At 39.8% G+C, this 15374-nt stretch overlaps 1 protein-coding gene across 1 annotated transcript; it reads right to left on the reverse strand.

Moving 5' to 3' along the window:
- Positions 1 to 5998: 5998 nt before the first annotated feature.
- LOC132868905 (ras-associated and pleckstrin homology domains-containing protein 1-like) lies at positions 5999 to 7356 on the reverse strand. Its single transcript, XM_060902190.1, has 4 exons — positions 7201 to 7356; positions 6697 to 7000; positions 6302 to 6571; positions 5999 to 6039 (listed from the first exon to the last, which is right to left on the reverse strand). Exons 1-4 carry the CDS (start codon positions 7201 to 7203, stop codon positions 5999 to 6001), a joined length of 618 nt encoding a protein of 205 aa, XP_060758173.1. The 5' UTR covers positions 7204 to 7356.
- Positions 7357 to 15374: the final 8018 nt, after the last annotated feature.

Raw genomic sequence — 15374 nt, forward strand, 5'->3', positions numbered from 1 at the left:
TGATAAGATCGAGCCACCCATCCTGCTCTTAGTCTAGAATGATCAAAAGGTGTCAAGGTGGCTTTCTTTGGAGATGACCAAATGTGTAAACGACTAATACAGCAAATTAGATTCTAAACTGCAGTTATCAGCAAGAGCAAGTGATCCTGTTTACACATTATATGTAACACAACTGTTTACACATTACACATTACAATATGAACTAGATGAAAACCAGCAGTGGCGAGAGGAGACGGAGAGGAGTAGAACGAGGAGGATGCTAACTCTGTGGAGCAACAGGTGATAGCATTCCTGCACTCCAAAGGGATAGAGGTAAAAAGCTCAAACATCGAAGCATGTCACCCTCTCCCACGGAGAAGCAACACAGACAAACCGGCTTCAATAATAAGATTTGCCAACAGAAAGCATAAAATGCAACTGTTAAAGCAAGGGAGGAAACTGAAAGGCTCAGACATTTTTCTAAATGAGCATTTAACCAAAAAAAATGCAGACATTGCAAGAAAGGTGAGACTCCTGAGGAAACAGGGGAAAATCCAAAACACTTGGACACAAAACTGCAAAATATTCATAAAGCTGAAGGGATCTCCAGAAGAGGCCAAGATCCTGGTCATCCGAGATGTTGGGGAACTGGATAAACTCTGAGGGAGCCAATCAAAGCAACTTACAATCATGACACAAGGATTGGACACTGGACACAAGAACTGGACACTTTCCTTTATACTGAGCATAAAACACAAGATATGGAAAATAATATTGATCCGGAAAATAATCTTTTCAGCAACATCAATATCAGCTGCCGGTATTACACTGAAAATCAATACAATGCAACAATCAGAGAAGGAAATAAGATATCAATTATTCATTTCAATACCAGAAGTCTATATGCCAATTGCCATAAAATGAAGGAATATCTCAGTCAGTTCAATACTCCATTCAATATAATAGCCATATCAGAAACTTGGATCAATGATGAGATGGGAGTAGATTTTGAGCTAAACAGGTATGAACTTAATTATATCAACAGAAAGAACAAAAGAGGAGGGGGAGTGGCAATATATGTTGATAATAGTTTGGAATATAAAATTAATAATAAAATGACGGCAGCTGTTGATGATTGGATGGAGTGTATTACAGTAGAAATATGTTGTGAAAAAATGAAAAATATAACGGTGAGCTGTATATACAGATCTCCTGGATCAAGCATAGAAGTTTTTATAGATTGGATGGAAAGTATGTTTATAAAATCAACACAGAAGGTCATGTACATCTGTGGTGATTTTAACATCGACCTCTTAAATAATAAAAAACATAAAATGACAGAAGAGTTCATTAACTCAATGTTCAGTATGGGACTGTATCCAACTATTACCAGACCAAGCAGGATCACTTCTCATAGCACCACTTTTATAGATAATATATTTATTAATATCATGGAAAATAATATAGAGAGTGGACTACTATTAACAGACATCAGTGACCACCTACCTATTTTCAATGTATATTACTGTAATTATAGCAAGAAAAAGGATGCTAAAATTATAAATATATAAGAGTGAAAACTGAAGAAACCATGATTGCACTAAAAAATGACTTAATGATACAGGACTGAAATGTAGTTTATAAAGAAAAAGATGTTGATAAAGCATATGAGGAATTTTTAATAATATTCAATGAACTATATAATAAAAATTGTCCAATAAAGAAATACAGTAATATACATAAATATGCAAATAGTCCGTGGGTCACCAAGGGGCTACAAAATGCCTGCAAAAAGAAAAATATATTATACAGACAATTCTTAAAGCATCGAACTATAGAGGCAGAGGAAAAATATAAAAAATATAAAAATAAATTAACTAATTTTATAAGGATATGTAAGAAATACTATTATAATAAATTAGTGGAGAAAAATAAAAACAATATTAAAGGTATATGGACTGTACTAAATGGTATTGTGCGAAATGGATCCAAAACTGCAAATTACCCGGAGTATTACACTGAAAATGATAAGACCATAAATAATATGGAGGATGTGGTGAATGGTTTTAACCAATTCTTTGTAAATGTGGGACCAGATTTAGCAGCAAAAATAAAGGAACCCGAGACAACACAATGTGGGGACATAGAAGATATGGGGGACAGAAATCCAAGTACAATTTTTCTAACTGCAACTGATGAGGAAGAAATTATGCAAGTTGTAAGAAAATGTAAAAACAAAACCTCTGCAGACTGGAATGATATAGACATGTTAACAGTAAAGACAGTTATTGAGGGAATTGTGAAACCACTCACCCACATCTCCAAATTATCTTTCCAATCAGGTACATTTCCAGACAAAATGAAAATTGCAAAAGTGATACCATTGTTTAAAACCGGAGATAGACACCATTTCACAAACTACAGGCCTGTTTCTTTACTCCCCCAATTCTCCAAAATACTCGAAAAACTTTTTTCAGATAGACTGGACAAATTCATTGAAAAACACAACCTCCTTACAGACAGTCAATATGGATTCAGAACGGACAGATCAACATCGATGGCACTAATGGAACTAATAGAGGAAATCACAAAATGTATAGACAATAAAAAAATAGCAATTGGAGTATTTGTGGACCTAAAAAAAGCATTCGATACCATTGATCATAGTATATTATTAAGTAAACTAGAAAAGTGTGGTGTTAGGGGAGTTGGGTGGAGCTGGCTGTCGAGCTATCTAAGAAACAGGCAACAGTTTGTGCAGATAGGTGACCATAAATCTGATTTCATGAACATTACATGCGGGGTACCACAGGGGTCAATATTAGGTCCGAAATTATTCATATTATATATCAATGACATATGTAGAATTTCGCGAGTACTGAAATGTGTTTTGTTTGCAGATGACACCAATATTTTTTGTTCCGGTGAGAATTTGCAGCAGACTTTCGAGACAATCACAACTGAAATAAATAAACTAAAACTATGGTTTGACAAAAATAAATTATAATTAAATCTAAGCAAAACAAAGATCATGTTGTTTGGGAGACATAAAATAGATTGTAATGTAGAATTGATAATAGAAAATACTAAGATAGAAATGGTACAGGAAATTAAATTTCTTGGTGTGATTTTGGATCCTAAAGTCTGCTGGAAACCTCATGTAGGATACATACGAGCAAAACTGGCAAAGTGCTCGGCAATTCTCTGGAAAGCAAAACATATTCTTGATTGCAAATCTTTGCGTACTCTATATTACTCGTTATTTTTGCCATATCTGACTTACTGTATCGAAGTCTGGGGAAACACCTACAAAACCACCCTGCAGCCGATATGTACAATACAGAAAAGAGCAATAAGGACAATAAACAAAACGGGATACAGAGATCACACAAACCCACTATTCATAAAATCACACATGCTGAAATTTATGGATCTGGTCAAATTCAGAACAGCACAAATAATGTACAAAGTGAGAAATAATCTATTGCCAAAAAATATACAAGGACTGTTTAGTGAGAGAGAGGGGGGATATAATCTAAGGGGGGACCTAAATTTTAAAAAAACAAAGGTTCGAACAAATATGAAAAGCATGTGCGTATTGAGCTGTGGGGTGACTTTATGGAACAGACTGGAGACAGAAATAAAACAAAGTGCAAATATAAATCTGTTTAAAAAAGGTACAAAAATATTTTTAAACAAGTATATAGAAGAGGAAGTATGTTAACGGAGGATGATGAGGGATAAATAGAATAGGGTTGATTGTTATATAAGAACTAACTTAGTATATGGTATATATTTATTTATGGGGATAGTTTATATATTCATATTTACAGGCAGAGCCGGCCCGTGCGTATAGGCAATATAGGCAAATGCTAAGGGCGCTGCGTCCATCCAGGGGCGCAGAAACGGGGGAGAAAAATGATGACTTCCACTATTCTGAAAACGAGTCAGCATTATAATGTCTTAGCCTAATTTAATTGTACAGCAAAGCAGGGTGCGATTTGTCAAAAAAAGCGGGGTGGGGTGTGGTGTGGTGGTGGTTGTTAATCATGAAACAATTAGCGCTCAACAGTGCAAGTGCGCATCCGCGGCTATTCTCTGTTTTGGCCATAGAGCGCAAAGTGTGCCCAGGGGCGCCAAGGGCGACCAAAACCCCACCAAAAAGGAGGGATGGAGTTATTGAATGGAGATGTTACCAAGTGCATCAGTGGTGTACAGTGTTTTCAACCACTGTGCTGCCGAACTCTAGTACCGCGGAACACTAGTGTGCCGTGAGAGATCACCAAGTGTACCGTGGAAAATTATAGAATGACTGTATATTGTAAATATTGGCAACAGCGTTTTAGTTTCAGTCAACATTTTCTATTGGTGATGTGCCTTGAGATTTTTTCATTGAAAAAAGTGCGCCCTGGCTCAAAAAGGTTGAAAAACAAGTGTAGCCTACGCAGTAGTGGTCGGTGATTTCCTTATGCCTACTAAAAATGCACAATGATAGGTTATAAGGGTGGCGGGGGGAGCGGTGTTCATCGGGGAATGAGAATGGCTATCCACTGCAAAAAGTAGCCCAGACTACAAGTGCTTAAATGAAGAAATCCAAACTCTCGGCTACAGGAAGAAACAAATAGAGCCAAGTATAGAGCTAAGTCTGATCTAATCTCTCAGATCAACCATTATAGTGGCAAATTAATATTTTAGATGCCTGAATCAATGTCTGCCTAGCTAACTAGATGCAAACAGCAATAAACTTCAATAACAAAGTACCCATAATAGCACTTTTGTTTGAAAATACAGCCCATTGATGTCCTAACAGGGTGCTTAAGTTTGCACAATTTAGAATTGTAGAATTTTTTATTCATTTAATTTGTTAATTCTTCAGAGATGACTTAACTTTTAATAGCAAAAAAGAAACTAAAAATAATTTCTTGTTTATTGTCCATGCACTACACTTTGAACAGGGTGCGAAAGAGTTTTTGCCCATTATATGGAGATATGTATTGGATTTGTGTGGTCATTTTACTTTGTGACACTTTATGTTAATAATGATAACAATAATAACAATATAAAAATGACTTCTTGTTTATTGTCCATGCACTGTACATTGTTTAATAGTAATAGAATAGAGTGATTAGATTAAAGTGTTATTTAGATGTTATTAGAGTTTTTTTTTTCTTGGGGGGGCAAAACTCAATCTCGCCTAGGGCAGCCAAAGACCTAGAGCCGGCCCTGTTTACAGGGATAGGTATGTAGTAGATATTTATTTTTGTAATTATATATTTATATAGATATTTATGAAGTGTGTGTGTATATGATATGTAGTATATATTTATTTTTGTAATTATATATTTATATAGATATTCATGAAGTGTATATATGGTATATATTTTTATAGGTGTATTAATGTAGTTTGGATTTCGGGGTAGTTAAAAAGGGGTGGGAAATTAAAAAAGTATTGTACTTCTTCCCACTCCTTTTTCGAACAATGTGCGGTGTTTTGTAATGTCTTAGCTCTTTATGTTATTTTATTTATTTTTTGTTAATTTCTCGTTTTCTTTCTTTTGTATGTACAAATAGTTACATACATTTTTTATACATGTTCAAAATAAAAATAAATTCATTCATTCAAGTTGTGACGTGGCGGATTTACGGGTCAGGGGCGAGACAGTTGATGCAGCGCACAGACGCTTTAAAATCTCCCGTGTGTTCTTCCCCCTGAGTCTGCTGTGTTCTCTGAGCAGTTTACTGTCACAAACATCACCTGTATTTCTATAAACATCACTCACTCATCACTAATCCATGTTAATCATTGAGCTTTTGATGGTGTTCAGTGTTTAATGTCAAATTAAAATTCCATTTGATTGAGGGGGAATTTTGGAGCTGATTATTTGAGCGGATTTACAGCGCAGCACCTTTACTGCTGTTTCTGTGTGAGTCGTTTACACCAACATTTATTCACTATGAGAGAGACACACACCATTTGTGCAGCATTTTTCAACTGAGGAGTTTATTTTTGAAAAGTTTCTCATTTCCAGTCAGGGCGTGTCGATGTTACTGAGGGACGACCTGAAAGAGAAAAGCAGAGGAGAGATTTCTTTAGAACAATAATCATCAAACCTTTTATCCTGGTATATAATATTCCCATTGCACTATTCTAGATCATATTACTGCATTCAAAAGTATTCGCTCCACATGTGCTTTGTTTAGTAGCGAGCTCCTGAGGTAATGAACAAGACCCATTCTGTAAGACATTACAAATATGACTGTGACTCATTCTGAGCTCCCTGACCACTGCACCCTTCTTCTCCTCCTCAACCTTCTCCTTTACCTCCAGGATGTCGTCCACCTGCCCCTCCATCCTTTTGGCGCCCCATTTCCTCCATTAGTTCTCCCCAAGGGAGAAATGTGGGAGTTGAGGGTCTGGATGGGATTGGGTCGACGCTGTCCATTATCTCGCCCCACATCAGTGCCTTTGGACTCGCGGGTCTGGAGGACAAAGGCTCCTCGACGCCCACAGTTTCAGGTGGCAGACTGGAAGCGGGTTGAGGTTCGGGCTCTGACTCAGCTGGTGCTGGTGTTTCTGGTGCCGCATGTAGATCTGGACAAAATCAAGGACAAGAAGGAGATAAAATGGAACGTTAAGACAGAGAAAACATTACAACATTAAAGAATGCGCAAAAGAATCAACAGCGGAAAACTGAGATATATTTTAATCTGGTTTACCGAGTGTGAGCACGTCAGTGGCATGAGCCTGAGCAGTGATCACACAGCCATCGTCTACACGTCCACCTTCAGGTGGTGTCACAGGAGACGTGGCGTTTCCTCCCAGAATCTCCTCCTGGACGGATGGGACGTGGTGTTCGTTCTTCCCCATCGTTGCGGGTGGAGGGTAGTAGGAGGCGGATCTCAGAACGGGGTGGGACGGGGGGTAGAACCGGTCCGGCATGATGAAGTAGGCCGGGGGGAAGAACTGTGGTGGTAGGATGGGGTAGAACAGGGGGTCGAAGTGAGCAGCCTGAGACTGGAACTGAAGAAAGAAACAGAGTTGGATTTTAGAGAAACAAATTATTTCTTCAACAACAAAGTCCAAAAAGAAATGAACAGGTCCATACTGTCTTACTGAATATTACAGCGACAAAATCCCGGTGGTTCTGTCATATGAACCCTGACCATCAAATTTACTCATCAGCATCAGCATCTTCAGAAGGGGATCTGGTTCCAACTTACCATTTTCGATAGAGGATGGTGTCACGCGTGAAAAGTGAAGTTTGAAGGCAGAGAGAGATGTGAAGCGTCGAGTGAGAGACGTGAAGTGTGAAATGTGGAGTGTGGAATGGAGTGGGTGTGTCATTTATATGTATTGTTTCAGGATTCCGATCTTTGAAGTTTGAATTTGAATTCGATTCTGTTTTTGTTTAAATTGTCCACCATGAAAAACTTCATCATAGCTCCGCCCCTTTTTACAGTTATTTTTTGAAGTTTGTATTTCAATTGTTTGAGTTTGAGTTGGACCCTAATCAAATCTGTATAATCTTGCCATATTAAATGGCAAACAGAAAACCCTTTTGACAGTCAATGTTTGACAGTAACTGTATGTAACCGTACTGTGTTTATGTTCATAACCACATCACACAATGTGCCGAGGCTTTAAGATATGAGCGGCTCAGCCCCAAGAGGCCTCACTCTGATCTTTTTGCTGTCGAAATTGACACTAAAATGTTTTCCAAGCTCTCGAAAAGCAGCTATTAGCTATTGTAGTTTGGAGAGTGCATTGTCAGGCCAGGTTGTGATAGTCCTTGTGGTGGGCCTGGCTCTGCGTCTGAGGGGGGTGTAGGCTGGGGAGAGCAGGAGGGAAAGATGGTCTGACTGGCCGAGGTGGGGGAGGGGTATGGCTCTGTATGCATGCTTCATGTTGTAGTAAACATGATCCAGAGTGTTCTCCCCTCTAGTAGAACACTTAATCAGAGATTTGGCGTAACTCGAAGGAACAGATTTCAGGTTCTTAGTGACATCGGTAATAGAAAGGAAATGGATGTAGAGACCATCTGGGAAGCTGGAAAAGAAAGTTGCCAGGATGCATGTGAGAACATCATCCCTCATCAAAGAAGAAAAGAAAAGACCTGGATATCAACAGAGACATGTGGAATTTGATTGCCAAAAGAAGACGACTGAAAGAAAGGAAAAGGAGTCTGAAATCAGAGAGGCTGATGGGGAAGTATGCATCTGAATATTCTGAAGTACACAAGGAAGTCACTTTTTACGCCACAAAAATGAATATCTCTTATCGGCATGCATTATTCTGTTCATGAAGGGTGCCATTAATTCTGGAGTTTTGTATTAAAGCAGGAAACAAATATGAACAGCAGGACAAAACTGCGGTGTGTGTTCAGGGTATAAAGAATCAACGAGAGTCACAATAACACACGATAACCTGAAGGAGTGAAAAACATGTGAGACTGAAGAAATAACGTTGATTAATAATATTATATCAGCACAAGTGACTCAGGGGAAATGAACTGCACCTCCTCCGGTTGATGTTTCCATGTAGAAAGTGTTCACAGCCTGTTTCAGCTCCTCCTTTAGCTCACTGTGTGAACAAATAACATCCATGTCACTGTTTCTGCCTTTATGAGATCAGGAGCTCAGTGGGTGAATATTAACTGCAGATGAAAGGGTTAAAGGTCACTCGGGTTCTGCAGAGCTTTAACACTGACTGCGTTGCTCTTTTATTCAACTGTAAAGAATGAATATAGAAGTTAATAGTGTGGACTGATTTGTCTTTAATCATCAACAACAACAAAACTTATTTATTCTGGTTTCTGTGTGAGTGTCATGTGACCAGACTTTTTCTCGCCTGAAAGCATCATCACTCGAATAAATTCAGTATCAGTGCCGGTATAATATCTGTGTAAATATTGGAGTCATGATTGATGAATATCAAACGCAGGATTAAAATGAACTCGACTCCAACTCCACTCTATCCAAAGTAATATTACAGAGGAAACGCCAAGTCATTTTTAACTCGCTATATAGTTTAACGGGATAGTTCTGTATTTTCACGGCTCCAAATTAAGGGAACTTAATGTTAGCTATACATAGAATTGTGTAGGAATTAAATCTAATTTTTAAAAATCTTTTTATTCTTACAAAAAAAGCCAACTTCAGATATATTTCCTCCTTAAATAATGTTTACTCGCAGACTTATTGTCAGAAGGCCAAAGGTCTTTCCACATCCAGCGCGACAAGAATAAACAACACAAAAGTGTGACAAAACTGTTGTTGAATTTAACGCAACATTAATATTGACATTAAATGTGACGCAATTATGTGAACATTTCCCAAAAACAATCATGTGACGATGGAGATGTTGAGTAATGATGAGCTGGTGCTTATTCTTTTACAAAAGAAAAAAATGGTGAACATTGTATCCTGAGATGTAGATGAGAACGTCTGACTGCTTGTTTGAGGAGATCCTGAGACTGATATCAAGCTTCACCACATCACAAAGTACGCTACGGACCATGGACTGAACACCCACCGTTTTCATTGCCGAACTCATCTTGGGGTTTTTTTGGGTTTTTTTCCAGATGTTTTCTTTAAAGTCGTTTTCTTCATCATTTTTGTTGCCCTTGTCAAACAGCACTGGGTTTTGAGACACAAACTGAATGAGACACTTCGCCAAGCCTGTAGCAGTGTGACGATGTTTCCACAACCTGCGCCCTGATTGGCTGAATGCACTCCTTTTGCTGATTAAATAATAGAAAACTTGAACCTGCTGCGAAAAAAATAGAAGTCACTTTTTCACACGCGAAAGTTCACCTTTGATGTGAACGTGTTCGTTTACGTGATAGTTCTTCGAAAAAAAGTGTCCACAGAGTCCACGCCACATTCACTCAGCCTCTACACGCTGGGTTCAGGCTGGTTTCTTCGAGATCAACTGTGAGATTGTGTGATCCAAAATAAAATATAAATGATGTGATGTTTTTAAAATTATAATGAACAGGTTTACTTTTATATATCTAGATTAAGTCCAATAAAGATGTAATATGAGTCATTTATGTCGGAGATTTAATATTATAAATGTGACTATTATATAAAAATATAGAACAGAACATTATTTTGAAAAAAAAACATCTGCATTATCGTAAACAACTGCTATAATTGTTCTCATTTTTTGATTTTCACAGATAATTTTACAGCTTTACAGTTTTATTAATTTTAGATTGATGATCATTGTATCACTTCCACAAACTTATCATAATGTAATCTCAGAGGAAATGAAAATGAATCGCAGTAATGTGTTGTTCTTCTGTCTGTATCTCATTATATTATCTGTCTACTGACTGTCTCACTTATAGCAATACATCAAGTGTATAATATTATTAAATTATTAACATTTCCTCAAATATTTTTCTCTGTGAATGTTGTTGTGGCAGTGGGGGCGTGGTCAAGTGTCGGTCTGTGACCGGAGGGCGGAGTCAGGGAAGGTAAGTGGCAGAATCACTACACCTGATGTCAATTAACCTGTGTTTGTGTGTCTTCCCAGCGACCACGCCCTATATAAGGAGAGAGAGAGCAGAGGAAGTGAGCTCTCTCCCCAACCAGACGGTTGATGAGTGTGTGCGTGTGTCTGAGTGTCTGGAAGAGTAAAATGCTGAAAAGTGTTGTAATAAAGAGTTTTTGGAAACTCAGTTCTGGCCTGCCGTGCTTCTGTGCTCCACCCACCTGCGCAAAGTTCGACAGTTGTTTTTACTGTAAGTCACCAGGTTTGATAATGGAGCTAACAAGCAACGGAAAGTTAGCAAAACAGATTCTCATTGTTCAAAGTGCACATCACCGACATCCTGTTCCAAGCCAACAGCCTCAGACCCTTGTAGTCTGCCCTGATAAATATGCCGAGCTTAGTGCAAAGCTTTTCTGATTCACTGCTTCTTGTATTTTAGTTTTGATCGCTGAACTGTAATGGAGTGATAATCTCTCAACATTATCTCAACATTATTACAATTATCCTCTGCATTGGGTTCCAGGGGCTCGGTCACATTCGCACCGGAGTCAGCTGGAGATTCCAACTCCCATGAGTTGGAATGTTTTTTACTGAACTTTTACTTCATTTTATTATTTTATTTCTACTATTGTTTAATTCTTATTTTTTTCTCTCTTCTTCCCCCTTTATTTTATGTAATTTTATTTTCTATTGTTTACTGTTTTGCCTTTACTAAAGCACATTGAACTGCCACTGTGTATGAAATGCGCTATATAAATAAACTTGCCTTGCCATGAGCACACTTCGCATCCAAACATGGCCGACACGGAATCGAATTCCCAAGCTCTTACACACTCAGCTTCCCGGTGCTTCTGATTGTTCACACCAGTGTCCCATTACCACAACCACCACAGAGACTTCAAATAGACCACATACACAATCACACATGTTGTGAAGCAATTCATACTGTGTCTCTTTCAGCATTTCCTCAATGATAGAAATCAATGATGTCATCAGCATCACACTCTTCTGTCCTCAACCACCAATGGCAGCCATCGCAGAGCTGCTGGGCACATGCGAATGGCTGGTTCATCCCCCCCACAGTGAATGTGCAGAACCACTGATGGTGCTACTCTGGGGTGTGGCCAACCCGATGCATAATGGCTTGTTTCAGGTCGGGGTACTCCAGCATGTTGGTGGTGGGCAACTGCTGTGCCGCGAACTGGGCTTTCCCACACAAGAGCAGCAGCAGCTGAGCTGCTCGCTGCTCCTCCAGCTACCCCAAGCTTCAGGAGCTCATTCAGACCACTCCAAGAAGGCCCTCAGATCATCCTGAGGCCCCATCTTGGTGAGCGTGATGTGGGGAAAGCCTGCAGCTGCTATGGAACTGGCTGCTGGAGTAGTTGTTGATGCATTCAGTCTCCGGAGCACCTGCCAATCCTCATGCTGGACATGAAAAAGCACCTGGAACCATGGCTCCTGCTCCATGTGCATGGTGATAAGCAATGGTGTTGGATTTGGTGAGCAGTGGTGAGAGCATGGATGAGGTCTGCAAACGGAAGGACTCCAGGATGGTGCTTCAGCATCCAGGGGCAGAGCTAAGGGGTGGCCGGGGGGCGTGGCCTCCCCTGGGGACGCCTTGGCCCCGCCCTGGCCACCCCAGGGCCGGACAATAAAATTTATAAAAAACGATATGTCCCACGAAACGTTAGTTCCGCCCGCTGGATTTTTGTTCCGCCTATTTGGTTTCTGCGGGGATGCATATTACCGTAGCACATAACATTTTGCGCGTTCAAGCAGCAGGTGGTATCAGATAGTCATGCTCTAGTCCGACAACACAACAACCTACGACCTACGTGAACGTGCGATTAATTTGGGATGTAAGTTATTCATCTCTTATACTCTCTTCAAGTTCTCACTTTGTAGACATACAGTTACAATTCTGTCCTCAGACAATTCAGAGTTTCCAGAAATCTCCCGAGTTTCCAGAAATCTCCACTTTGTCCAGGGTTTTCGAAAGTATCCGTTTTCAATGACTGAAACCTTCGTTTACAGTACATGTAAATGCAACCGTATAGATAAATATGCGTCTTTATAGATATCCGGCTCCAGTGGGATTTGTGCTGTGTGCACACATAGATAGATACTAGATAGACAGAAAGCAAAACGTCGGTGGTTTTCAATTGTACGACTCAAAAGAGAAAATTACGTCGGCAAGTTAGCTGTCTGTGAATCACTTTGCTCACTCTAACCGCAGAATCCAACTTTTAAAGTTAATGTTTGTCTGTTACATGAAAATATAGAGATGTTGTGTGTTACTGGTGGGCAGGGGCGCCGCTAGAAATTTTGGGCCCCATGAAAGATTAGAATTTTGGGCCCCCCAACTTTGCACACCCTCGTCACAATTGCACTATTGTCATTATTTGACTTTTGATAGCCCATGGACCTTGAGTTTGTGACTTTGTTATTACATTTTATGTATTAACCTACTAGGGACTAGATGAAAACTGGTCAGTGACTAATTCTGGTGCATTTACAATCACAAATGAAAATTCAACATTTTGCCACATGCCTTCTTGTGCTAGGACAATTGGTAGTGAAATGTGTGATGTGACTGCTAATAAATCATAGAAAAAGTTTTCTACCCAGCATCAAAATACCTATGGAAATCCCATGGATTGTTATGTGTTAGGTAGAAAGCTGTGTGTACTGTTCTGCAAAAAGGGAATATGTTTGATCAACAGTGGCGATCCTAGAGTGATTTACTCCCCGGGCGAAACCCCCTGCCCCCCCCCCCCCCCCCCCCCCGTCTTTTTTTTTCGGGGGTTTTTTTGGGGGGGACCTTTTTTTTTCGCGCCCGTCCTCGTGCCCCCCCCGCGTTGGGCTCTGTATTAGCCAACAGGATGTTAACAGCTTTACATGGTCGTTTAAACATTTCTCATCGTGTGTTGTACATCGCGGACGCGGCCTGTTATAAATTTGCTGTTACCAGAATGGCAATGATCAAGTCGTAATGTATTACTTAAGACTCTGTGTAATGTCATAGTAGTGTAGTACTATGGTAGTAAAGTCTTTTTGATGACTAGTACAACATTCCGCTGGCGGGATTGTACATATTATGGGGCTACGACAAGTTAGGCACACACACACACACACACACACTGATGACGTCACCTGCGCAACTTTGGTATTGGGCTTCCCCATCCAAAATGTTCACCCCCCCGCCCGTCTTGTTTTTTTTTTCGGGTTTTTTTTGGGGGGGGACCTTTTTTTGGGGGGGGGACCGTTTTTTTTTTTTTTATCGCACCCGCGCTCGTGCCGCCGCCCCCCCTGCGATGCCGCCCCGGGCGGCTACCTGGTCGGACCGCCCCTGTTGATCAATTACGTACGTATTTCTTCATATGTTGTAACCTCTATCCCTCTTTTATGTGTGCTGCGCTTTCTCCAGCTCCTCAATTTGAAACCAATTGTTGAGAACGTGTGAACATTCCACACACGTAACCATGTCAAACACTTGACTGGTGTCCGTTATTAGCAACACTTTAATCTAGCAAACTGTATATGGCGCTCGCTCATTAAAAGCTTCAATCCTAAAGCATTTATGGGTTGTATTGCTGCTTACCTCCTTCTCCAAAGGGGGGTTCAGTGGTTTGGTAGGGCGGAGGTCCCCCTGAGGCTGAATCTGTGCATTTTTAGGGCACCCCATTAGTTATGAAACTGGTTATTAGCACTAGTTATTAGCACCAGCATAACGTAATATTTCATCTTGTTTATCACACAAGTCAGTTCAGTTATTAAAATGGAAAAAATGTCACTGTACAAACTGTAAAAGTGTTCTCTTGATAGGCTAATCCAACCACGTTCATACTGTTCATTTACCATTCGCTAATATTTTGAACACACATGTGAGCGATTAGCTACCTTTCTTTGGGAAAAACTGGGTGACCAGTTGCCTGCCTCTCCGGTCCCTCTCAGCTTTCAGCTGCCTTTCTTTACGTTTTGACAGCCGCTCTTCATATTTAGCGATCATAGACTGTACGCACTCCACTGCTGGCTGGCTGGCTGCTGCACCGCGACACAGCAGCAAGTAGCGTTGCACTGATCAGCACACAGATTTAACGCATCGCGCTTCTACCAGAACTGGACCGTACCATGTCGCAAAAGGGGGAGGGTTAAATGACAATATGTTGAAGAACTCAAGAAATAGACAACCTTGTTCAATTAGCTCATTTTACCAGATGGAATATTGCATTATTGTTATTTCAAAAGTCTTATTAAAATCATTAAAAGCATATTATCAGCCCCTTAAAGGGCCCCATGGCAGTGCTGGGCCCCTAGAATTGTTCTAACCTTCCCCCCCTGGTGGCGCCCATGCTGGTGGGAGTACACATTGATTAATAATTGTCACACTCATACATACACAACACTCATGCATTCTCTCAACACACACACACACACTCTCCCCCTACCCCTCTCATGCACCACATTTCTATATTTACATGCAACACACTCACTCATACACAACACTTATGCACGCTCTTAACACACTGTCTATCTCACTCTCACACACTCACACACATAATTTGTGCACTACATTTCTATATTTACATGTAACATTCATACACTCTCAACACAGACACACAACTCATGCACTAAATTTTTATATTTAAATGTAACACTCATGCACTGTCTTAACACTCTCTCTCTCTCTCTCTCTCTCTCTCTCTCACTCATATATGAACACGTACTTCACTCTCTTAACACCAGGGGCACAGATAGGATTTTTGAACTGGGGGGGACTGAGCTGTCAGCAAATGATTCCATTTTGTGTATGCATGTATATATATATATATATATATATATATATATATATATATATATATATATATATATATATATATATATATAAAACCGTTCA

The sequence above is a fragment of the Neoarius graeffei genome, chromosome 2, assembly GCF_027579695.1.
Source record: "Neoarius graeffei isolate fNeoGra1 chromosome 2, fNeoGra1.pri, whole genome shotgun sequence".
NCBI lineage: Eukaryota > Metazoa > Chordata > Actinopteri > Siluriformes > Ariidae > Neoarius > Neoarius graeffei.